Source organism: Zootoca vivipara, chromosome 8, assembly GCF_963506605.1.
Source record: "Zootoca vivipara chromosome 8, rZooViv1.1, whole genome shotgun sequence".
Classification (NCBI taxonomy): Eukaryota; Metazoa; Chordata; class Lepidosauria; order Squamata; family Lacertidae; genus Zootoca; species Zootoca vivipara.
This window is the reverse complement of record NC_083283.1, coordinates 66387277-66413711: the sequence shown is the minus strand read 5'-3', so window position 1 is coordinate 66413711 and position 26435 is coordinate 66387277. Positions and strand designations below refer to the sequence as shown.

The window sequence follows — 26435 nt, the reverse complement described above, 5'->3', positions numbered from 1 at the left end:
GTTCTGCTTCCTGTCGGCGGCTGCGGGAGAGGAACGGAGGAGGAGAAAGCAGCGCTTTCTCCTCCTCCGTTCCTGTCCCCCTGCCGCCGACAACAATGACAGGTCCCAGGGTTCGGAGAAGCGCTGTGCAAGCGCTTCTCCGAACCCTGGGAGGTGTCCTTGCTGTCGGCGGCTGCGGGAGAGGAACGGAGGAGGAGAAAGCATCGCTTTCTCCTCCTCCGTTCCTGTCCCCTTGCCGCCGACAGCAATGACAGGTCCCAGGGTTCGGAGAAGCGCTGCGCAAGCGCTTCTCCGAACCCCAGGATGTTCTAGAGCCCGTTATTGAACGGGCTGAAATACACTAGTAAGTCAATAACTGTGCATTACAAATTATTGCATAACATATAACACACAACTCTAAGGGACAAGAAGCTCCCAATCATTTCTACTCAGTGTGTGTGTGGGGGTATTTCCTATAGCAGTGTTTCTCAACCTTTTTTGGGCCACGGCACACTTGTTCCATGAAAAAAATCACGAGGCACACCACCATTAAAAAAGTTAAAAAATTTAACTCTGTGGCGCCCTATATTATAATTATAACTGTAAGAAACACTTGCCAAATATTGCTTTCCGGTGGGTCAGTGATGTGTATTGGCGGCCGCCAGGCTCGTTTGCACTGAGCTTTGGGAAAGAGGAGGAGAAATATTGCTTTCCGGCGGGTCAGTGCTGTATATTGGCGGCCTCCAGGCACGTGACAATGCAAATCGCCCTTCTTGTCGCCGCACATCGCGGCACACCAGCCAGCGTCTCGCGGCACACTAATGTGCCGCGGAACAGCGGTTGAGAAACGCTGTCCTATAGCTTAGTTTCAGATTAATAGGTCTTTCTCCCTGCTCTATCTAAAGAAATACGGTTGTTTTAGTTTGGGCGTTATTATTTAAAATGTTCAGGTTATCTATGCGCTGACTTCAGTATATTATTGAATTTTTTTATTGTTTACTTGGTTCTGTGGTTCCATAATTTGAAAACTAATAAATTTATAACAAGTATCTTCATTGATTTACCCCTTCCTACCTTCTTCTTCCTTGCTCTCTTCACTCACCGACTACAATCTTAGGTCAAGATTTTAACCTTACATTTTCCTTGAATGCCCCACTCTTTTTTACCACCAAGAAGCAACTGAAAACTACTCCATTTACTCACGTCTTTCCCAGTATGATTTTGCTTCTTATACCTCTTATGTTTTGTTCTCACTTATTAAATTGCCTTTTTAAAATTGAAGCCTATTACAAAGATAGGGATTGCTTATCTTTGTTAAGCTATGTTGTCTTTCCCCCCAAAGGCTTAAAAAGTACCTACAAACAGTGGCTATATTTGGTTTTACTGGCCATGAGGTTTAATGTGGCTTTATTCAAAAGGTCCCCTAATGGAGGTATGGACTTCGAGGGTCCAAGCAGGGTGCCCTCAATGGGGTCCCCTGGTATTCTGTGGGCTTCTCTGATAGCTTGCAGGCAACTTCAGGTCGGGCAGTTTTCAGCGGGAAAATGATCAAAGGGTTAACATCATTTCTTGGAAGACAGGAACCCTCGATCCTCCACCCTCACCCCTTGAAACTTCACAGGCCTCTATTTACAAGCTATTTTACAAATATTTTATAAATCCTTAGTACTGTGACAAGAATTAGAAATAAATTTACTCAGCAAGACCAGGAACAGTCATTCTGAAGAAATATACAGACAAAAGTTAAATGTAATTTTCATTTATTTGGTGAATACAAAATATTAAAATTTAGTATTCTGGTACAACACTTCATGAAACAGCAAGCATAAACGAGCTATGAGTTTTAGATTCATTCAATATTAACATTTAAAAGTGCCTAAAGTTTTTCACAGTATACATTTGTAAGCTAGTTTACCCACTTCCATTTGTTCTGTAGCATACTATTATATCTATTTGAGTCAAATGAGCGATAATGCTCCATAACATTAGAATTTTTAGTTTTAGTTCAAGACACTTAAGAAACAGAGGGCATAATCCATCCACAGATAAGCACACTAAAGGCGCAGAATGAACAGGAAAGTTAACATGTCATTAAGCACATGTAGAAGAGATTCCTTCTTCTTTAAACTGTTGATTATTTGGCATGTCCAAATTGCTTTAAAGGATCTAGAATTTATTATTTGAACTAAGTGCGTTGGCCAGCTTGAAGATCCTAGCAGGTCTAGAAAACCAAAGCATTATGGCAAACAGGGACAGCAAATGCTACTTCCAACAGTTCCCATTAAAACAGTAGCAAGACATACATGCAAAGATACTTTTTGTGACTCAGTTACTAACTGGAATGATACGAAGCAAGTTTTTATGCTTTTGCAACAACACCAAGCCCAGTTTATCCATTATTATTTCTACATTATTTTCATCCTTCCCTTCTAACTGGCAATCCTCTCAGCCTCTCAAAACGCCCAATGCTCCTAGTGCTTTTGTTTGGATTGGCACTTTCTAGGTTCATTTACAAAACAGCTGAGTAACTGTACCAAGAACAAGTAAACATAACTACAATAGTATTCATTTCAAGCAGTTGGTATTGTGATTTCATCTATTTTGAGAATCTAAAAATCTATTAAAGTTGGAAGCCTATAATTGAACCAGAAGCTGCTGGACTTGATTTGAATAATGTTCTCCAAAGGGTAGTTTAAAAAGTGTTTCCCTTTTTATTTTATTTTTTTAAAGAAAATCTCGGCTAACCAACAAACTGGCAAGTAGAGTCCCTTAACAGTCTTTTAGGTACTTGGAAAATGACAACGGGTAGCAGGAATTTTTATGAACCAGTTCAACACTGGGGTTCAGCGTATCTGCAACCAATGGGAACCTCTCAATTTATACACAGCAAATATATTCCCAAAAACCACTCAGGGACTTTGTGTAAGTCCAGATTGCATGTAGGTAATAAGATTGGCATGGTGTGAATGAAACCTTAGAGACAATAGATAGCTTTGCAAGCTCCACTGCACCATCATAGTAAGGACCTAGGCACTTCCTTGTGCTACATTTAGTTCTCTCTAGCACCCTATTCTCTCCTTCAGTTTCTACAGTGTTAAACCCATCTGTCTTTTACAGAGCTGGCAAAGATAAACATGAACGTGTTACAGATAATGAAAAAATGGACAACTTCTCTTTTGCTTATAGTCCTCTCCTAGTATCTCAGTAAGGATTGGGGGTCCTTGATCTCCGCTGAAGATCTACAACTATTTAAAGCATATGTCATCGCTCCTGCAGAGATCATATGCGTAAAGCTCTGCCATCAAGAAATGTCTTAATATAGCATTTAACACATTAACAAAACTCACCACATACTCATGTGTCGAGTGGAATGTCAAAATGATCAGTTTTAAACTGGACCCAACAATCTGGTGGGAGAAATGAGGTTTATCAAGAGCCAGTTCAAATATTGATTCTCCAATTTGGTAATCTCCACATGCAAATATCACCTCCTATCTCAAGGAGGGGGCAGCTCATTTAAAGAGAACTCTCCCCTCAACAAATTAATATGCTATATTTAAAAACTGCTTCTTCACAAAAGACTTTGGCCCAATTCATGTATTATCCCAGAGCTGAAATATTTCATCTTTGGATAGTTTTTGCTGTTTTGACTAGACTTTGCACAGCCATTTGAACCAACTCATGCAGAACAGGGCCTACAAGGTCCAGCTCTCTGGCAGAAACTATGTAATAAAGATAATACACAAGCTGGGCCTTCTGTAGGAGAGCTGAGGTGTTACTGCTGTGTGGGAGGAATTTACCAAATCAGAGAATGTGTGTTCAAACCAGTCCTCAGATTAAGAAGTAGATAACAGAATTAACTCTTTCATCACTGCTAACAATTAATATTGGTCCAGAATTACCATCAAAATAGGACACTCTTAAGTTCTACTCTTCTCAAAAAGCTTACTTCTAAGGCAACAATCTGGTTATTCCTTCAAATCACAGAAAAGCAACAACAACCAATAAAACCCAGTTTTCTTCATTAGCACCTTTGCACAGTCTCTTTTTCTAGAGTAGTTCAGTTTCCTTCTTTCACCACCGAAGATATCACCTCTTCCACATTTCTGTGAGACATACTCAGGCCATAGATACAGTCCCATTTAGCAGCAAACTGTCCAACTTTTTAAATAGCACCCATTCTGTTTCAGTCCGTCTTTTCAGATTTCTCTTTTTTTGCCATGCAACGACGAACTATGCTGTCAAAACCTGCTATATAATACAGGCCAAGCAAGCGGAAAAGGCCCAGGAAAATAAGCTGTAAAGGGAGAGGAGGAGAGATCTTATTCAACATACTTCTGCTTAGTGGTCATTTAATATTTTCTCTCATCAGATTTGATTGATCAGAAGTGTGGTTCACCAAGCACTCAATTATTATGTGAAAAAGGACTGTTCTATTAAAGATTAGTCTTATTTAAACAAGGCTTATGAGATGTATATTTTGTTCTCTAATTAAAATAAATTAATGAGTTATTTGAAAGTACTATGAAATATAGTCATATGGTTGGAAGGGACCTTATTTTAATAATTTAATATTTTTTCTTTGGAAGCTAGTGAATGAATCACCTGCCCCATGTATCTGCACAACAATCTACCTGAAGCAGAAACAATGCAAAAGACTACAGAATGACTAGTGTTGTTTTAAATTTGTAGAAGAGAACATGATTTAGGGTTGCATTGCTCCCTGGAGAATAATAATGGGTAACCAGTAGAAAAGTCACAGGCGAACAATGTGGAACAACCTTATGATGAACAGATTCAATGAATGTTTAGCAGGCCCAGCAAGGCTGAGGAGACATTTGCCAGATGGGTAGCAACAGTCCAATTTAACATAGGCATATAATTGCAAGCTGCTTGATCTCAAGATCAAGTCCAAATTGTATAATTTCCAGTTTTACTTGTATGAGTTCAGTAGTTTAGCTATGCATCTGGTTATCCTTTCTGAAATACATGGCAATTTCTGCAGGTAAACATTAAGGAGATGTGAGACATTCACATATGCCAAACTATGGCTTGGTGATATAAGAGCAAGCTCTGTGCTCACATGCTCTCCCTTTCACATCTGACTTTCTGTTTAGATGGTTCCTGGTTTGCTGCAACAGACACACTCCAGTTTGCACATAACCTCCATTCTAGGATACAAGCCTACCATAAACCAGTCTTTCAGTTTGGACAAAACAGCACATTCTTTGCCACAAACCAGGAACTAAGCATGGGAGGGGAAGAAGTAGAACCATTGTTTGGTACTTCATGTGAACCAATTCACATGAAGTTGGAGATGTGTTCTTGTTAACAAAACAGATGTTGCTATGAACAAAAGGCAGCCGATTACTAAAGCTTAATTCAGGTATTGCTGGTCAGAGATTCTGATGATCTGACAAAGTATTATTATTCTGGATGGAACTATAATCCTGAAGCAGCACGTGTGCAGCTTGTGTGTGTTTGTGGTACTTACTGACATGGATTTATGGTTGGGAGGTTATCTCATACCAGCTTGAGCCTGTTTGGCAGCTGCAATGCTTCCTGGATAAGATGGACCTAACCCCAGTTATCCATCTCCCAGATAATAGGGGTGTGCACTGGCTCTGGTCTAACTGAACAACAAGGTGATTAGGGGGGGGGGTCTCTTATTACTGATTTGGACTGCACCATTAACAAGGTGTGCCAAGGCATATCAGGGTGTACCTTTTGCTGCCAAGAAGCAGAATACTTCCTGATCACTCTTTACTTTAGTAAGCTTACTGCACTGAAGAGATCTGTTGCACAAAGACTAGATTTTGAATTACATTGAACCAATAAATGTCAGTGTACCACAGCAATAAAAGAACCCAACAGATTTTGAACTTCATCATTTGATAGTACTTTGTTACATACCGCCTGTAGGGCTTCAGCAAGAGAAGAGATAGGCGACATTCCACCAGTCAATATTGTTAACATGTAACCATCTGTGCCAACAGAACTGGCAAATTTTCCTTGCTGGGTGGGTGGGGGGAAATGGAGAAAGTAGTCAGGTGGTTTCCAAACAACTTTATTAAAATAGGATAAGTTTCTTACCAAGGGGCAAGAAGAGTTTAATACTTAAAAAAATACTTTTAAAAAAGTCAGGAATTTTATTTGACTTCTGATCTTAAAGGTACTGTACGTGTTTCTGTTTAAGCATGCACAAGACCAGGCTTCCTCAACCTCGGCTCTCCAGATGTTTTGAGATTACAATTCCCATCATCCCTGACCACTGGTCCTGCTAGCTAGGGATCATGGGAGTTGTAGGCCAAAAACATCTGGAGGGCCGAGGTTGAGGAAGCCTGGACAAGACTGTAACTGTAGTCTGATTTTATAATAATTTTTTTTTTGCATCATCTTATATCCCAAAGTGGTTAAGGCAGACACATGCTTTAAAATTTTTTTAATGTGAAATAAAATGCCTGCGGTACATAAACAGCTATCTTTATATTCCACCCTTTAGAAAGCTAGGAATCACCAATACCACTATTATTTATACTGTGCTTGTTGGCCAAGATTGGCTCCCAAAGCAGTTTATGATTAAAAGGCACCATGTGCCAAACTTGAATCAGGCGATTTATGTCAACCTGTGTAGAAACAGGGCATCCTGTTTCATATCAACTCTACTAATTAAAAATTTGAAATGCATTTTTAATCTGTGCCCCATGTTATAATATTTCAACATTTGCAAAGGGAGAGTATATATTAACTAAAAAAAGTGAAGTGACCTTGAATTAAGAAACACAAAAGAACAAAAAGAGTAAATGACAACATAATTGAAAATCCATTTTAAAAAGTCAGAACAAAATCCATCTTTCAAAGCAAGCATGCAGTTCAGGTAGAGGGACAATTTGTAACTAGAACCAATTACATTGAAGGGCAACTGCCACTTTCATCCCTCCCCAGTTTTATTTGGTGTCTGCTTTAGATTTCTAACCTTGGGAGAAGGGCCCTTTCTAATTTTGCCTATGCAAAGGTCCAAGGGGTAACGATGGCACTGTTTACAACAGTGCAATCCTAGACATGTCTACTTAGAAATAAGTCCTATTGAATTGAATGGGACTTATTCCCACGCAAGTGGACTTAGGATCGTATCTGAAGGCTCTCTTGTATATAAAGATTCTAATATTCAGAAAAGATAGTAGACAAACACAGACCTTTCCCCTTATAATAAACTAGCAAGTTACCCATGTTTTCCACCCACAAAAGCATTTTATACAAATATTGCATTTCACTTACAATGGCATCTTTAACAAGTATTCTGGCCACATGATCAGATTTGCAGACCGGTGATGTTTCTGAAATAAGCTTGGTCTCTAAAATCTTGAGCAAAAGTAAATGCAGAGATTACATACATATAACAGCAGATGAAATGTTACCAAGTATAACCACAGTTCACCCCACATCAGTTAAGAAACATAAGACCATCTGAACATTTTTTTTTACAAAACAAAATATTCAAGTCAAGAGTGTGTTTATAGTTGCATTTGTTGATATTATATTTATCATTAGATTACAAGTGAATGCAAATTCTAAGTTAAAAGTTGATTATTATTATTTTCTTTAATAATAGGAAGAGTGAAACTAGAATTAGTGCAACATTTTAGATGCAACATTCTGCTGGTCGCTTTCATAAACAAATCTGTATGTGGAGGCACAGTTTTCTCATATTCAGCAGGTATCTCTGACACAAATATTACAGAAAAATAAATTGATACTATGCTCCCAGGAGAATTGGCTCTAACTCTTTTATACATGATTTCCATGATTTGTAAATTCTTGCTGCCTAAATAGCCTGCTTATAAATCTTCGCTTCAAGGAATGGATTGTTGCCTATGATCTTGTAGAAATGTCGAGAAAAGATAAAAATGTGAGCTATATTCATTATTGCATTAAGCCTGATACCGCAGAGTTCTAGTGCCTTTTTCATCCTGTCAAAGTGTTTCCTCTTAGAAAACACTGAGCTAATTAGTATCTGTCAATGTGATTAAGGTATTGGTATTGGTTCATTTGAATCACCTGATTCAGTCCTCTCTGGAAGAGTAAAGAAAGGGCTTAAAGGGGCTTATGAGGCAGGAATTTAGTTAAGTTAGTATTGTTAAATATCACTTGCTAACACAGGATCAATATTAAATGGAAATATTTTGGAGTTTGAGGTTCACAAGTAGGGCTCTCATACCTGCCCTAAAGTCAAGTGGAAAGTCATTGTTTGACTAAATCCTGAGATGTAGTTAGCAAAAACTGGCCTCTGGACAATTCATTACTCAAGAGTAATAAAAGCAAAGATGTTTTGTCATCCTAAACTGCTTCATATTCAATTGTTAATACTTTGAAACATTTAACAGATTTTTAAAAATGATTGGGGGGGGAACATTCTTTAGGGTTACAGACCATTAACGCTTGTTTTTTTTACAAAAGGATAGTCTTCTTTCATGTTTTCAAACCAGCTTTCTATAACTATTACCGTAGGAAGTGAAACAAGGATTGTGAAAGAATGTGGAGCTCAGTAGTATGTATATGGCTATCCTACCACCAATTCAAAAGCAAGATTAAAGGCAAACTCAAAAACTTTCATTACATTGGCCGACTAAGAGCAATCTGAAGATCTCCTGTAGGAGGGTTTTGTTTGGTAATTTTTATTGCTGTATGATTGTTAAATGTGCAACAAAAATGCTCAGGGCAATACAGTAAAAGATTGATGCAACACCTGACTATTAATGCAAAACCAGTTGACACTTAACACAATATTCTTCCTGTTTCATCCACCCACATCAACCTACATTAAGCTTTAATTTAAATATGTAACATCAAAATAAACGAAGGTGGTGCAATAGAGACAACATTTTATAAAAAGACAGGAAATCCAGGTTCAGATTATTAATCAGACCTGAATTTTAGGACAAACAAATAAGCCTCATCTGAAATTACTTGGTAAGATTTCTATGGTGATCTTATGCCCTAACTATAGCCCATCAGAAAAGACAGGTGGGGGGGGGAGGTTTTGAGGAGACATTTCCTGTGCAGAATATTTGATTAAGAAGAAACAGAGAACCTGCTGGAGGATTTTCCTTCAAATTCTACCTAATGCTACCCTGTGGATGGATAAGACAAGAAATTAGGCAAATGAATTAATAACGTTAGTCCTGTATCAAGCAAAGTGTGAGTTGAGTGTAAATATTTTTGTCCTACACGTTCACTGTTGGTTTCTATCTTGCTTATGCAGCATTTTAGTAAGAATGGAATATTAAACCAATTCAATGTGGTATCGTGCAGAAGTGGATAATAACTGCACTTAATTGCTTTTTTAAAAACCCCAAAAGTAACTCAAAGCAACTTACAGAATAATACGAGATGAAAACCAGCAGACAGTATAGAATCAGTTAAAGCAAAAGAAAAAAAAGAGTTATATCAAAATAGTGTTATATGAATATTTTCAAGATAGGTTTTGTTTTTTAAAACCTAAAAAGCCATATATATGGATGAAGTTAACTTTTTGGAATATTCCATCTCTTAAGATTTAAAAGTTTTTCTGCTAATTTATATAAAATTTATTTTACCAAATGAAAGTAAAAAAATGTTCAATATGGTTCTAGAGGCAGGTGCTGAACCCTGGAAGAAAAAGTCCCTCCTATGAGTGATCTGGTGACAATGAGCAAGATCATATGGTATATCTGTCATAGACCAGGAAAATGTAAAAGCTAACAAATGCAAACAAGAATGAAGAATGTTTAAGCACATCATGGGATCATTTTTTTTTGTTTCGTACCTATCGATCCTTTTACTTTATGTAAGTATTTTGCAAGACAATAAAAAGGAACAAAAAATTACCTTTGTCTGACTTTCCTCTGCATAGCCAGGTGTGTCTGTATCTGGAGGATAGGCAACTGTTATGTAGATATTATAGGGCTTTACCTGTTACATTGAGAAAAATATTTAGTTCACGTTATAATATATTGAGCTTTCCCATGCTTACTTGTTTTCACAAAGATATACAACGTAATATGCACAAAGAGGCATATAGTGGGATTGTATTTTACAGATATTTTACTTGCGCACAGGGGTGTCATCCCTGAGGGGGGGTGACAAAAAGGCACACCACGGGGGCTTGCCCCACCCCGCCCCCGTGCGCGGTGGATGCCCCCACCCCCGAGTGCACGGCATGGGCTCTGGACACCCATGCAGCTAACTCCGCCACTCTCCCTGCCTTAGCTGGAGACGGACAAGAGGGGGGAGAACAGGACCCTTTGGTTTGATCAGGCAAGGCTATTCTTACGTAGCAGGGATATTTGCAATAAAGCTACCAAGACGTTCCCCCACCCTGCTTTTCTATGTCCATATGATTATTGCGGTCCATGTATACCAGGTATTCAGGAACTATACAGTAATAACAAACAAACAAACAAACATGTCTTTCAAACACAGAAGCTGGATGATGCGTTCTCAGTTTGATTATGCCAAGAGATACATCAGTGCCTCCTAACACCCCAAAGAAACACAAGTTAAGATTCATACATCAACATTGCAGGAGAGAATTAATATAAGAATGTATTCACGTTAGCATGAAAATTGTTTCTCATTGTTCAGTGAGCTGCTGAGACGCTGCTTAAGCAACTGTGCCCTCCTTTGCATGTCTACTTAGAAGTACCGTAATCTGCACTGAGTTCCATGGGAATTCTTCCCAGGAAAGCAGGTGTAAAACAGCAGCCTAAGAACATCAGTTTCTTTTTGAAATGGTCCATTTAATTAAAACAACAGCCCAATAGTTGAAGTTGAACAAACTTTTTTGGACTAACTCAAATGTCTCAAAAGAATGAGCAAGCATTTCAGTTGCAGAGCGGCTCAGGGCAGATACTAAGAAAAAACACAAGGGGGAGGGACAGGGAAATGGCCCTTTGAAAGGGACTTGTGCTTCTGATATGGTGCATTACACGGTCAGCTTCAAAACAAGGGCTGAGGGGCTAGCCTGTGTCCCTCCAGATGTTGCTGGACTACGTCCCCCACTGGTCCCAGCTAGTATGGCCAATAGGAATGATGGGAGTTGTAGTCCAGCAACATCTGGAGGGACACAGATTAGCCACCTGTTTTAAACGGCATTGTAAAAATTAAGGGAGCTGCACCGAACCATAAGGAAAACACACATCCTTATTAAGGCAATTCCATTATTAGGCCTTTCTACTGCAAAATAGTGTGCAAAGTTCAAGTTCTACCAGTTCACTAGATCGTGAACAGAGGAATGGGGTGGTGGGTTAAAAGAAACCCCTGCAGCCACAGAGTCTGCAGGGGTTTTAAGTGCTTATGCTCACAATGTTAAGTAAATAAACCAGAAAATAACACTTGCAACTTATTTTCTTATTTTCCCTTCTTTTAATAAATTTCAATGGGGGGGGGAGTGACAATTTTTTTCGCACCGGGTGCCACCTGTCCTTCCTACGCTTCTGCTTGAACAAATTCAACTTTATGCTCTTGGCTGCAGCCTCTATATTTATCTTGAGCAGAAAGCCAAGGAGATAACTTGCCCTTTTAAAATAGCATTCCTGCCCTGGTGAAGAAGGCCTCCCTGCAAAGCTACATGTTGTTTGCAAGCAAGGGGAGCAATGACCCCCTGCCCCAGCCACCCCACCAGCCGCTACTGGGAGGGAGCTTCTCATTGGGATCTCAGGAGATATGTGGCAGGAAGAGGATCAAATGAAGTGTAGCAGGGGGAGGAACAAGCAAACCTGGGTAAGACAACCCATGCCTTGCACGCATTGCTGTCATCTCGGGCTCTTGCCTCCTCCTGGGGCCAGAGACTACTACGTGTGCATGGTGGTTCTGCAGGTGCCAGCTGGTCAGAATAAGGTGCCAGTCCCTCAGCTTGGCTGGATTGCTCCACGTTGTCAGCTGCCTTTCTAGAGCTCCAGCTGGGCAGGAAGGTGGCGATCCTGGGGATTCTTGGCTCTATGCGATTTTGTATATGCAGGCTCTGCCCAAAACCTAACATAAGATACGACCTGACTGTACTGCCTAGCTGCTAGGGCAGATGTTCAGATCTACAATATCTGAGAGTACAGCAGCTCAATACACTGCCTGCACTATTACTTCTCATTTTGATCCGGTGGACAACTAACCCTACTAAATGAACAGTATTGCAAATCATACAATACAGACCTTCTGAGCCGTAAGGTGTCATGCACTCTGGAATACTGTACCACTTATTGCAACAAAATAGCTAAGTCTATGCCTTGTAACCAGTGTTGAATGTTGCTGAGCCTGCTTGTGTACTTTTTGGGCAACACTATATTGTACAATATTCTTATATAATACTATTAATGTTTAATTTATTCTTTAATTAATTTCCTCCTATGATTTTAGCTATTTTTGTTTATATTTGTTGTTGTTGTTATACAAAGAAACTATAAGATACATGCAGGTAAGGAACAGAGAATCATACCTCCATTTGCAAAGCTTCAGCTAGTCCTCGAAGAGCAAACTTTGTTGAAGAATAAGCAGAATAACCAAACAATCCAACTTGTCCAGCCTGGGATGACACAAACACAATCCTTCCCCTCCTCCGTTCCTTCATAGTGGTAACTACTGCCCGAGTTGGGTAGACACTACCCAGATAGTTGATAGCCATCAATTGCTGTAGACAAACATACAAGTCGGAGGCCTAGTTAACAGATTTTCTATTAACAAAGTGTAATATTAATGTAAATGAAATGAAATAACGAAGTGTGATTGCTGGTCTGCTACTTTAAACTTAAGGCATCAGCAATATTAATATTCATCACCAACAGGTACAATAAAGTGCAAAATTCCTACTATGGATGCTGCTGCTTCTTGTTACAAATTGAGTTTACAAGCTGTAAAATGCTGTGTTATATTCCATTAACATGCTGGAAGGCAACCACTTGGGTGTTCCTTTGATGATGAGCAGTAACCTTTGTGATGTGGTTGCTGTTTTGATTTCCTGTGTAACTCCTGCTGGGAGGACAAGGGTGGCCAAACTTTTAAACTGGGAAAGATTGTAGCTAAGTGGTAAAATACATGTTTTACCTGCAGAATATCCCAAATTTGCTCCCCAGCATCTCCAGGATTGAACCCAACTAAGAAGGGATGGCTAATCTGTGGCCTTCCATATGCTGCTGGACTCCACTTCCACTGGTCCAGCTAGCATGCATGGCTTGTAAGGAATGATGGGAACTGGAGGGCAACAACATACAGCAGGCCATACAGCAGGAGAACACTGAGCAAGCATGGGTGCAAACAGTTAATATATACCATGTTTCTCATATTATAAGACACGTCTTATATTTATTTTTTCCTTAAAAAAACACACTATGGCTTATTTTCAAGGGATGTCTTATTTTTTTCCTCCTCCTGCCGCGGCCGGCATTGCTGCTGCGCCTATCACTATGTCTTATTTTCGGCGTATGGCTTATATTCATTGAATGCTTAAAAATCCTGCTATGGCTTATTTTATGGGTATGTCTTAAAATATGAGAAACAGGGTATAAAGCAATGGAATTAAACCACTGAGCCTAGGGCTTGCCGCTCAGAAGGTTGGCGGCTCGAATCCCCGCGATGGGGTGAGTTCCCGTTGCTCAGTTCCTGCTCCTGCCAACCTAGCAGTTTGAAAGCATGTCAAAGTGCAAGTAGATAAATAGGTACTGCTACAGCGGGAAGGTAAACGGCGTTTCCGTGTGCTGCTCTGGTTCACCAGAAGCGGCTTTGTCATGTTGGCCACATGACCTGGAAGCTGTACGCTGGCTCCCTCAGCCAATAAAAATTATAAGACACAACAGTTTACAAATTACATAATTTGCACCAAGTAGAGAACTAGTAGAAAATGACATTTGCAACTGCTCTAATTTTATAAAATCACTTCTCTGTTTTCCTCCTCTGAAGCCAATTAACAGCCTGGTTTACGTTACATTAAACCATGGTTTATAATGAAAACTGCCCTGGGATCTTTGGATAAAGGGCGGTATAAAAACTATTATTACTATTACTAATATTATTATAAAACAAATAATGATTTAATAATGTGAATAAGCAGTGTGCTGGCACATGCTGCTGAAATTATGAGCAGTTTGCATCTCCCCTGTCCCTGATATGCCAAGGAGAAAATGAGTCATAGCCTAGTTAATCTTTATGTGAACTGTTTACAAGTCAACATTTATAATCATAGCAGCCACTGAAGAGACTTTATGGATCAACGTCAACATGAAGCAAACATTTCATTTGAGATGGACTGAATTAGGGAGCCCCACTTTTGCTGTTGTTATTATTATTTATTAAATTTGTATACACCTTTGCAGTTATAGGAGTATTCAAGAGAAAGTATTATTCCCACATACTTGTTTATTCTTCATGCTGTGAAATACTCTTCTTTCATGTTTATGTGATGGTTCACGCAAACATTACCCAAGGAATGAAAGTTATGTAACAATAGCGTACAAAGAACTTCTTTTTCACAACATATATTAAAGGCCTTTCATAATAGATGTTTAAAGGCAGCAAACATTTTTATAGACATGATAAATATCTAGTAAGAATTATTGTGTCTATGACACAGATAGAAAACATTCAACATAGTGGAAAACTATGGGGGGGGATTATAAAAAAAACCTATTAGGTCATTTATTAGAAATGGACAATAAAATGTGCTGCTACAAGTTAGGTAAATTTTATATATAATTTTATCATTCAAAAACATTTCTCAAACTGGTGAGATTTTCTAGGTGCCGTTGAACTGGTATACCAGTACATATTCAAACAGGAGAAGTCAGGCTCACTTACTTCAAATTTACTGATGTCAATATCTTCAAACTTTCCATTAATTGATGTTCCAGCACAATTTACAAGCATGTCAACTGGACCCAACTTCTCTTGAGCCTGGAGAGAAAAAAATAGCAGGTGAGGTAACACATTTGTGTCCACAAGTATCGCTACTGTCAGAAGAACATTTCTGCAATAAACACTTGCAATTGAAAAATTGGGGGAGGGAGCCAGCCATGTAAAAGCCAGTATTTCCTTACCTGTTTTAGGGCCCTTTCCACATTTGCAGCATCTTTGGAAACATCAAGAGGGATAGAATGCACAACCTATGTGAACAGAAAAGAAGGACCATATCATTTGATTTGTACAGTGTAAAATGGACAAATTTTTAATTCAACAAGTAAACTATTTTTGCAACACAGGTAGGATACATATTTCAACGTGTGCATTGTATGTTTCTCTGTCTTTCTCTCTTACCGTTGAGAAGAGTGTAGAGTTCCTGTTTTCTACATAAAGTACTGGGATATTATATTGCTTTGGCGTTTGAAAAGAACCAATTAATATCCCAAAGCAATAATATTTAGCTCAGACTTTTCAGATGAGCTTTGAATTATCAAATTTAATCCTACTAAGTCAGGATGTGCATGACTTTTTCATGCACTCAGTGAAGTGTCCCTTTGCTCCCTTACTTCATGTAAATGGGGAAGCAAACCTAGCAGTTGCAATTAAACATCACCCCAGGACTAGAGCAATGACACTTTGCTATAATTCGTCTAAGGCAGGCTTCCTCAACCTTGGCCCTCCATATGTTTTTGGCCTACAACTCCCATTATCCCTAGCTAGCAGGACCAGTGGTCAGGGATGATGGGAATTGTAGTCTCTAAACATCTGGAGGGCCGAGACTGAGGAAGCCTGGTCTAAGGTCTGCAGACATCTGTAGCCTGAACAACCTGTTTAGTCCTTAATAATTCAGCTTCCAATGAATGCTGAAGACGCACCTCTTTACCCTGCCTTTAACACATGAGGTGTATATTTTTAGGACCCACCTTATTTTTGTGTTTTAATATTGTGCTTAATGTTGTAACCTGCCATTGGAGCTTAGGGTGAAGGGCAGGTAATAACAACAATAATTCCATGTGGATGCCTATACAATTGAGCTCAATGGGTGGAACTTGTCTAACAAGTGCCATTAGGTAGAAGCTCTGTGCAAGAACATTCACTTGTGCAATGGGGTTTTCCTCCCACTCCTGCCCCGCTATGCACCCCCTGAAATTAAGTGCACAGGAGAGGAGGTGGGTATTGCTCCAACTGGCAAGCTGGAAAGCTAGTACTTATGGAATATACAACAACACCAAATTCTTTCTTAAAGTGCTCTTCTTCCTCTTCTTCTTTTGAATTGAAGTGGTGCAATCATTAATGGACACTTTCGCAATATAAGCTGCTTAGAAGCACATTAGCTAGCTTATTAGATTTGGAAGGATATGACAACAGATTTGGTTGGCATGCATATCTTTGGTATGATAAAAAAAGAGTTCATAAAGGATTTACAAATCATGTGATACGGAGGTCTTTATATGAGGTGTGGGGAAGAAATAAACCGCTGTTAGAAACTAAGACCCCATGGTGGATCTTACCAGTGGAGGTGTTGACAGTTAAAAAGATAAATATGGAAGGGAGGAGGGCCACTTACGAGGAAATATTGAGGAAATCAGAAAGGGAATGGAAGCTGAAACCTTATGATGAAATTAAAGAATTTCTGACTGGATGGCTGCAATATCACCAAGTAAATGATGTGTTTATAAATGATAAAAAAAAGGTTTTGAAGATAAAAGGTCCAAATTTCAAATAGAATTGTTGGAAGGTAGAACAAAATTGTTGTCAAAAATGTATGATTTGTTGTTAGAATGGTTTACAAAAGATGAATTGACAAAAGATGTGAAGATAAAATGGGCAAAAGATTTTGGGTATAATATTGAATATGATGCATGGTTGAAATTGTGGAATCAAACATTGAAGTTTACTGCATGTACTGCACTGAAAGAGAATGTCTTGAAGATGATGTATAGATGGTATTTAACACCAGTAAAACTAGCTAAGATGTATAGGATGAGTAGTAAAAAATGCTGGAAATGTAAAGAGAAGGATGGTGAATTTTATCATATGTGCGAAAAAATTAAAAGATTTTGGGAAATGATATATAACGAATTGAAAAAGATTCTTAAATATACCTTTCCCAAAAAACCTGAAGCTTTTCTATTAGGACTTATAGGACAGGAGATTGTGAAAGAAGATCAAGTATTATTTATGTATGCGACAACCGTGGGTAGGACTTTGTTAGCCCAAAAATGGAAAACTCAGGAGTTACCGACGATTGAAGAGTGGCAGACAAAAATGATGGGCTATGCAGAACTAGCAAGACTGACTAGCAGGATCCGAAACCAGGGAGAGTCAAAGTTCCAAAAGGACTGGAGTAAATTTGTGGATTATATGGAGAAGAACTGTAGAAGTTTAAAGACACTTGCAGGACTGAAATAAATCCTACGAATTGACTTTAGATAGAAGGAATAAAGAAACTGCAAGATAGGAATGGATAAAAAAAACGACTGGGGGGAGGGAGGGAAGTCAAAGCTCGGCAGAGCAAAGAAAATTGTAATAATTGATAAGATGTTTAGAAGAAAAATTCTGTGTTTATTATGTTCATGTGATGTTGTGTTTGTTGTTGTTTGTTTTGTTATTGTTTAAATGTGTTTAATTGGAAAATTTAATAAAATGTCTTCTAAAAAAATATAGAAGCACATTAGCTAACCACACTGTGCTGCTCATCCTTGTTGATGGTTGCTATAGAAAAGATTGTAGTCTCATATGAAATTCTTTTTCTTTTCTCTACCGCCACTTAACTCTTTCTTTTCCAAAAAAAAGCATGCATGACATGCCAGGGAAAGAAGCAGTATAGAATCTGCTTTGCATGTAGAACATCAATCCCTCAGATTTCCCAGTAGGGCTGAGAGAAATCCTATATCAGATTCTAGAACAGATCCCGGTGAGTTAGCATATGCAATACTGAGCTAGATGGACCAATGGTATGCTTTCAAGTATGGCAGCTTCCTATGCTTCTATTAAACAGAACCTAAGACAAAATTAAAGGCTGATGAAGTGAAATGTTTAACAACCGCAAGACATTACAAAAGCAAGAGAGAAAGGCACAGGAGAAGACAACGCCTGGGGCTTGCTCCTGTGAGGCTAATTTTGTATATTTTTTTAATTGTGTATATTTTTGACACATTCATTACATTTTATTAAGTACCAGGAACGGCTCTGAAGACTTCAGTTAAAAAGTACAATATAAATTCATAAAATAAATTGCCAAAGACCCATTCAAATATTGATCTTTAGGGCTTACATGAAATCATCCCTGTGCAAAAATTAGCCTTATTTTAAAAGGCAGGTAGCAAAGTCACCAAGAAAAAGATACTGATATCTCAATAAATTAAGATTGAGTCAGGGAAAATTCATATAACTGGCATGGTATTTTAGTCATATTTAACTGTAGCTAGCACAGAACTTTAAAATGCACTCCTACACCTACTTGGGTTACATGAAATGATTTTACATTGTTGCCAATGACTACTGATAACACCCCAGAGACAAGACAAACTTCTTCTGAAGCAGGAATTATTCTTTTAGAAAAAAAGAGCCCATTAAATATTGTACATCGAGTACATTTTCAGCCTTCTATATTGCAAGTCATGTCACTTTCATGCTTTGTTTAAGTTTTTATATAAAAGAACTGACCCCACCTTTTTCTTAAATTGCAATCAAAGTATTAGCATTATAGCTCACAACACAATAGTACCCGAAGGAGGCATTTGACTGCAGGATGTGTCTAAGATTACTTAGAATTCTTTAAAACAGAATTTTCAGTTTATCTATGGCATGACTATACAGGGCACAATATGCTACTCAACTTTCTCGTATCTACACATTTACTCCATAACTTGTAATTCAAGTACTGCTGCTCTATGAATGCTATATTAAGTCAGAGAAAGAATATGCATTTTCTTAACACATTTGAGAGACCTGGTAGAAGATAGTCATCTTACCTGCTTATCATTAACTGAGAACTTCTCAATTTCTTTCTTTGCTTCCAATAGCCGGCACTGGAATTAAACAAGCACATTTGGAACATTCTGCTAAAACAATCAAGATAGACAGAACGAAGATCTTCCAAATTTTTTTGCAGTATAGCAGCAAACATTTAGGTGCTTTATGCATTTAGGAATTGCCATCTTACTTGGTCAATTTATTGCCAATTCTATAAATATTTACAACATTCTGCTTTAGCCAACATGAATTAAATCTACTGTTATACTTTATTTTCAGAAGTTTGCTTTGGCTTTGCCTATATGACATATGCAGTACCATCCTGTGTATATCTAATTAAGGGGTAAAGCCTTACTATATTCAATGAGTCTCACTCCTACAGAAGTGTGTATATGACTGTAGACAACAGGCTGTATACAATAGTTATCCTGCGCAAAGACTTCTGCCTGAACAATGTGACTTCCACTCCCCCTCCCTGTACCCTGTAAGAGGGGTGGGCCCAACCCTCCAGCTGGAAGTCCTGTTGCAGAAGAGATGCAGAAGTCCTGTTGCACAGGTGGGAATCCTTGCATTAATGGGATGACTTCACTGGATACAACACTTAGTTCTTAATCTAGCACATCCCAAAATACTAAGTGTATTGTATTAAAGGTAAAGGTAAAGGGGCCCCTGACCATCAGGTCCCGTCGTGTCCGACTCTGGGGTTGCGGCGCTCATCTCGCTCTATAGGCCGAGGGAGCCGGCGTTTGTCCGCAGACAGCTTCCGGGTCATGTGGCCAGCATGACAAAGCTGCTTCTGGCGAACCAGAGCAGCGCACGGAAACGCTGTTTACCTTCCCGCCGGAGCAGTCCCTATTTATCTACTTGCACTTTGATGTGCTTTCGAACTGCTAGGTGAGCAGAAGCTGGGACCGAGCAATGGGAGCTCACCCCGTTGCAGGGACTCGAACCGCCGACCTTCTGATCAGCAAGTCCTAGACTCTGTGCTTTAACCCACAGCGCCACCTGGGTCCCTGTATTGGGAAGTTTTACTAATCTTTACTTACCTTGTAATACAAGTGTATTGTATTACAAGGTAAGTAAAGATTAGTAAAACTTCCCAATACACACATGTACTAGTTACAAGAATTCAGGCAGGTAACTGAATTCTTTTAACAAAAAAACATTTGTCAGCCTACGGCTAACACCACACCCTACCATGGGACTCTATGCAAACTCCTGTTAAGAAATGGAAGAACTGCAATTCTAGCTATCACTGCTCAAGACAATTCCCCACATACCATTTTAACTCCACACACACAGCCTTGAAGACCAAACTCCAGTTAAGTGTTCTACTGTGGTGGAATTTTTTAGTTGAGCCTTTTGATAGGCTCTTAGGTTATCTGCTGGTTTCTATTATTTCTTTCTTTTACTGCTGCTTGAAAACTAACCAGACAATAAAACAATTTAAATTTTAATGACTTCTATTTTATTTGTAAACTGCTTTGCATTTGATTTTATCATAGAAAGGTGGGCTATAAATGCTTCGAATAAATTAAAAAATGGCAGCTTATAAGCAGCACATCCTCAATCAAAACAATATAGAGAAAGAGAAGATATTTCAACTTACCAACAAAAATTTTATGTATCAGCTAACTGCAAGACTTAAATATTAATCTTGCTTTAAAGCTTGTTGTTTCTCCCAATTCCAAAGACTGGAATTTTATATTTTGTACTCTGTTATACTAGACTTTAGAAACAAACCAAGGATGGCTTTGAGTGTATTAAGCAGAAGAGAGTGGATATGCAAGTAAATTCCCCTTTCATATGTTCACAGTAGAAAAGAGTGCAAAAAGTGAGAGTATCACTCTCTGCTTTGGTGCAATATCCAAGATACTAGCAAAGCAGAAAACAATTTTTAAAACATGAATGCTGCTCATATCCCACTTTCCTGAAGAAATGGTTAGAGTGCCTCTGAATCTACAGGCCAGGTGTGGGGAAACTTTGGTGCTCCAGATGTTGTTGACGACACCTCCCTTTATCCCAGGGCCATTGCCCATGCTTGCTGGAATAGGAGTTGTCATTCAACTACATCTGGAGAGCAAAAGGTTCCCCACACTCACCATAGGTAAATGGTTATAAATGGAATAGCCAATAGAATAAGCAGCTTGGCTTTGGCTTAATATTCTCGCTAACTCAAAGGTTGTATTCAAACTCAAACAGCCATTTATTTATTCTGGAGAAACAAATGGGCCCCAATCCGGATAAAATTAGTATAGTAATCACTAATTTAAGCCCTGTAGAATTCAAATTTGGTGAACTTTAGTGGGAATGGAGCCAAGGATTTTAACTATTTAATTAAATACTAGGGCTTTAGTTATAATTATTGTTGCTTCAAACCCTTTCATTAACAGCTTCAGGGCATCATAACTGTTAAATAAGCATGCTAGAAATTTACCTCATTTCTTGCAATAAGTGTTATAAAAGCCCCTTGCTTAAAGCATTCGATGGCAACGCTTTTCCCAATGCCACTGGAACCACCGGTTACCTTTTAAGAGAAGGGGGGAAGCATATAGATTAAATTGATAAACTTGACAGCAGTTATTATAACTGTAAGCCTTTAAGAGAAGAGAGTGGGTCAAACTCTGGGCCTGTTCACATGTGTGCAATAGTGTTTCCCCTCCGTAAGTAATGAGATGCCTCCTGGTGTCATGTGGACAGCTTCTAATGTTACGACGGTCCACAACTATTGCTATGAAATTGCCACCACAATCACAAAGCTGCAAGCTGTCTATGGACATCCCAGCTCACTTTCAGCATGGTAACACAGTAAGGATTACTTTTGGGGTGAGGAAGAGAAATAGCTGCATCTATGAACAAACTCTTACCCCTTCAGTTCCAGTATATTACTGTACAGTACTATACCAAGATAATAAATTAGGTAAATTGGCAATTTAATGAACTCACCTAAGTTAAAGCACAGGCAGCATAACTTCTACTACTTTTGGATACTTGTTTGCTATGCATCTGGACAGCTCCTAAAATATTGTAATCCATTTTTGCATATTGGTTCCTGAGATCAATGTACAGATTCTCATCTATGTTTGCATACAATTGGATGCAATTTCAAATAAGATGGCAGAATGAACCTTTCAAAACTGCGCTGGTTTGTTGTTGTCATTTCTTAGAATGCCCAAGCAATGCCAGATTTGAGGCTCCTAGTTCAGTGTGTACTTCTTGATCCAGTTTTGCACATGCTAATTAGCAATTCCTGTACGATGTCCAAAACATCATAGAACATGGTACAGTATAGGCAACTTCTAGGATAAAAAATGTTCTTCACCCAATGGAAAATCCAATAAAAAATGCACAAGTGGCAAAATCTTTCAGTCCTGTCAACAAGCAGCCTTTCAGTATCGTCTCTCAAGGAGTCCTCTTCCCCCTCACTATTCAAGTCTTTTTTTAAAAAATTATTTTCCTCATTTCAAAGGCAGTACATTTGTTATTTTGAATTTTATTTTAAAAGTATATACTGCTTAATCTTTTGAAGAAATCCACCAGTAGCCTCACAGGCTAAAGCCATAAGAACAAATGACATCCATTGCTGGAGTCCTCCTTATGGGAAGAATTGTGTGACTAGAAAGATCTCACTCGTACAACTGCTTTAGAAGAGCTTGTATGTGGATACGAGGTGAATTAGTCAGAATTAGGAATGCTTGGCTAGAAGTACAAACAATGTTTCTTCTGCTGTGACTGCCATGATGAGGGTTTGTTAGTGCGATTTGGTGCAGGAATACAGAAGGAGGATGTCAAAAATGTGCCATTAAAATACAAATATGAAGTTTGTTACAGAGCAATTCTTTCATACACAGACAAGAAGTTCCAGTTTATTTCCACCACACCTCCTAGTGGCAATAGCGGTGTTGATGTTGCTGGTAAGAAGGGAGTGCAGTTTTATGTCCACAAAAGAAGATAAGTGGTTGCAGGGCCAGTTCCATCCCTTACAAAAGGCAGTGGAAGTCTTACAGGATATAGAATGAAGGAATGAGAGACAGTGCCTGGGAAGGTGCATGAGAAACTGACTTTCATTGTGAACCCTTTGGATAGATGGATTATGGATAAAGATCTACCTTTAAACATGACCACAATCAAGTTCTGATTGATGTACGGCTTATTTGCTATTAGGCAACTTTATCACAAATGATTCTTCTTCTTTGGCAATCACTCATAGCCGAGTACGATTGTCTTCCATAAACAGGGTCTTAACAAGTGAGTCCGTAAGTGACTGTGGAGGCCAATTCTGGATCCACACGTCCTTCCACAGTGGGGACATAGGTTTCCGGGCGGGAGTTGATCACAGTGAGGGTTTGCCAAGCATGCCTTCCTCTTAGCATGTTTCTGCCTTTCATCCTGAGTACCATATGTCTAATCATAATATCATATGATTAGACATACAATATTAGTACGTAAGCTGCTCTGCATGCTAAATAATTCTTCAAATCAACAAAAAATCCTGCATATTCTTTTATCAGCTTACTTATGCAATAACTCCACGTCAAGACTTTATATGCATACCAGTAATTAGCAAAGGTCAACTCAGAATCCCTATTCTTCAATTTAGCAAAGACAATATTCTCCTGTGACATCAGATTCTTCCATTGCACACATGGAACAAAATTCCTCAGAAAGAGAGAAAATAGAAAGATAGGCACAAGAAAGGAGAAATTCAGTTAAGCGCCCACACACAGCCAAACCTAAAATGGAGAAGACCTGCTATAAAATGTTTAAATTGCTTGGCTTAAAATCCACTATTTATATCATTTACATAAGTTTCGTGAACAACATGCTTCACACCATCATTTGTGCACATTATAAACAAAGAATTGGAACCAAGAATGAATTTGACTCAGATTAAGCAATTGCCCCAACATCAAGAATCTCTGCACATGCCTCCATCTTCATAACATGATGTGATTTGTCTACTCATGGAATTGTTACTCTTAAAATAAATAGGACATGATTCATATATAGAGCTTCATTTTAGGTATGTGATTGCTGGGAAGTGATATGTACCCACTTCTCTACTGTCCAGAGAAGGTACCAGCTTACGTATCTGTATGAGGTATGAATTATGGTGCCAAGCTCCCCTTGGATCCTCTCCACTTTAAAGGAGGAGAATATAAAAATATAATTTAGGTATCTTCTGTAAATTCTGTAATCTAATTTAAATTTTGCTATCTTGCTTTGCAGTGCTATGGTCTAAAGCAATAAAATGTATTCTATGGTGGCCAAAGAGGCACAGGGCACAACTAAGAGCAACTGCTGGGGGGAGGAACTGGCTTGAACCCAGACTTTCAACTACATTAGGGTGGACATCTGTATCTGTTGCCCTCCAAATGCTTTTGGACTCCAGTTTTCATCAGTCTATATATATATATATATATATATATATATATATATATATATATATATATATAAATCTATATATATAAAAATGTAAAAGGTCCATGTTTGTTAGGCTCGCTTTTCTGCAATGCAGGGGGTTGAACTAGATGATCCTCAGAGGTCCCTTCCAACTCTATGATTCTATGAAATGTATATGGTACTGATTCCAAGCAGCAGCATTCTTTTTTTTTAAAAAAAAATGCCATTCAGTTTGCAGTACACACTATTAAACCCATAGGTTGAGATTACGCCCTGTTTAAATCAGGATTTCCAGCCCACAGTTCTTTTCCCAGGAGATAAAAGCAGATGAATGAAAGAGAGGGAGATCTAATTTAACGATTTTTTTGGGGGGGTGCAACTAGTCTGCTTCTAAACAGGAGCCTCTATAGACAGGAAGGGGAGATCTAAAAGAAAACCCAGCTCGTTCCTAATATTCCCCAATTGTAAACAATGGCAACCCCCCCTCAAAAAACAAAACAAAAAACCCACTTCTTTTGCTTCAGGCTAAACATAACCCAGACCTTCCACACCCTTTTCTAATTACTAGTCAAGCGATAGATCCCTGGAACCCCCTTTTTGGCGGGGGGGAGGAGGAGACATCTCTCCTCAGCAACGGTGTTAATTTTGCTTGCGCACTTTGAAAGGGGAAGAGGGGTTTGGGGGGGGGAGGGAAGGGAGCTGCTGTTTCCCTCTACAGAGATACATAGATCAGCTTATGGAAATAAAGGTTTCGAAGGGCAGAAGGATGTCGCATTTTTATACTCCCTGCCCTCATCCCCGCAAACCGCTCCAGGAAACCTCGCCTGGGCTCTCACCACGACATGGGCGCCGGACAGCGGCAAGGTCTTCGGGCTGCTAAACGGCAGCACTATGTAGAGCAGCAGCAGGAAGGCCAGGACGACGGCGACCCCGGCGGCCGCCGCCAGCAGAACCGCCCCGGACATCGCTGGGAGAAGGAGCACAGCGGGAAAGAAACGAGCGACGGAGGAGAGAAAGGAACACGCCAACCTCCTCCGCCGACAGCCTGCAGCCAACTGACTTGCTAACCCTTTTCACAGCATGAAGGGGAGGGGAGGGGAGAATCCAGGACAGCGGGAGCAATTGGACAGCGGGAGCGAAGGCTCGGCGACGATTGGATGCCTGGCGCCGAGAGGCGAGCCAGCATGCGGGTGACGTCTTCGGTCGGGGATTGGCCTTCGGGACCTTGGTTGAAGGATGGGCCGGCGAACCGTTGAAGGGCGGGCGGGCGCGCGCGCGGGAGGGAGGGAGCGAGTGGTAGGGAGGGAGAGAAACGGCGTTTGGTCGTACGGTCTTCTTCTTCTTCTCCCGCTCGCTGTTGTTTACCTCGCCGTTGGCTCGGTTTCCCGCCGGCGCAGCTGCGTGGAGATGTACAAAGCGTCCGCGGCCCGCCCTGCTAAATTATCATCATCTTCATTAATAATAATAATATTTGTATAATGCCGCCCTCCACCCGAAAATTACAGGGCGTTAAAAAAAAGGGGGCAATATTGGAACGCAGATTACCTCGTAATAAAAAGCAATAAAAAGCCAATAACACACACTCCCACACATACACGTTTAAAAGGGCATACAAGCTCTGTTACTCAGGTGCAGAATTGGGCCCCGGTACTCACCTCAGCCCGAAACTGATTACTGTATATTCATGACAACAACGTCATAGGTTGTCATCTATGTCGGGTGCATGAGGTGGCAGCTAGCCCTGGGCTGTTTTGCCTCGTGATTCAGCACCGGAGGCATCCAGGTCTCCATGTGCCTCCTGTCAGGCCATGTCCCCAGTAATGATGGGTCGTTAACAGGTGAGGCCAGGTGAGGCAACTGCCTCAGACGGCAGGATCCGCTGGGCCAGCAGATCCTGATGTAGGTCCTTGCCACCACATGAATTCTTTCCTGCAACCCCCCCCCCCCCGCCATTCCCCTGCAAAGTGGTTCTGGGTAAATATAAATAGCAGGCAGAACTTCCTCTAACAACTAGTACTTTACTTCATATCTGAAATATACCGGGGGGGGGGGGGGGGAGCGGACGCGTGTAAACAACGACAAGCAGGTGACAACCTCAGCACACCATGACTAAGCCTGCGCAGAAAACTTCACATCTCCGTCACTCCTCCCTG

The 26435-nt window shown here is 39.7% G+C and overlaps 1 protein-coding gene across 1 annotated transcript; it reads right to left on the bottom strand.

Annotated features, from left to right (window-relative positions):
• Window positions 1-2635: 2635 nt before the first annotated feature.
• KDSR (3-ketodihydrosphingosine reductase) lies at window positions 2636-25356 on the bottom strand. Its single transcript, XM_035124974.2, has 10 exons — window positions 25119-25356; window positions 21317-21406; window positions 18879-18935; window positions 15039-15104; window positions 14800-14895; window positions 12449-12640; window positions 9847-9930; window positions 7258-7341; window positions 5893-5994; window positions 2636-4276 (listed from the first exon to the last, which is right to left on the bottom strand). Exons 1-10 carry the CDS (start codon window positions 25245-25247, stop codon window positions 4166-4168), a joined length of 1011 nt encoding a protein of 336 aa, XP_034980865.1. The 5' UTR covers window positions 25248-25356; the 3' UTR covers window positions 2636-4165.
• Window positions 25357-26435: the final 1079 nt, after the last annotated feature.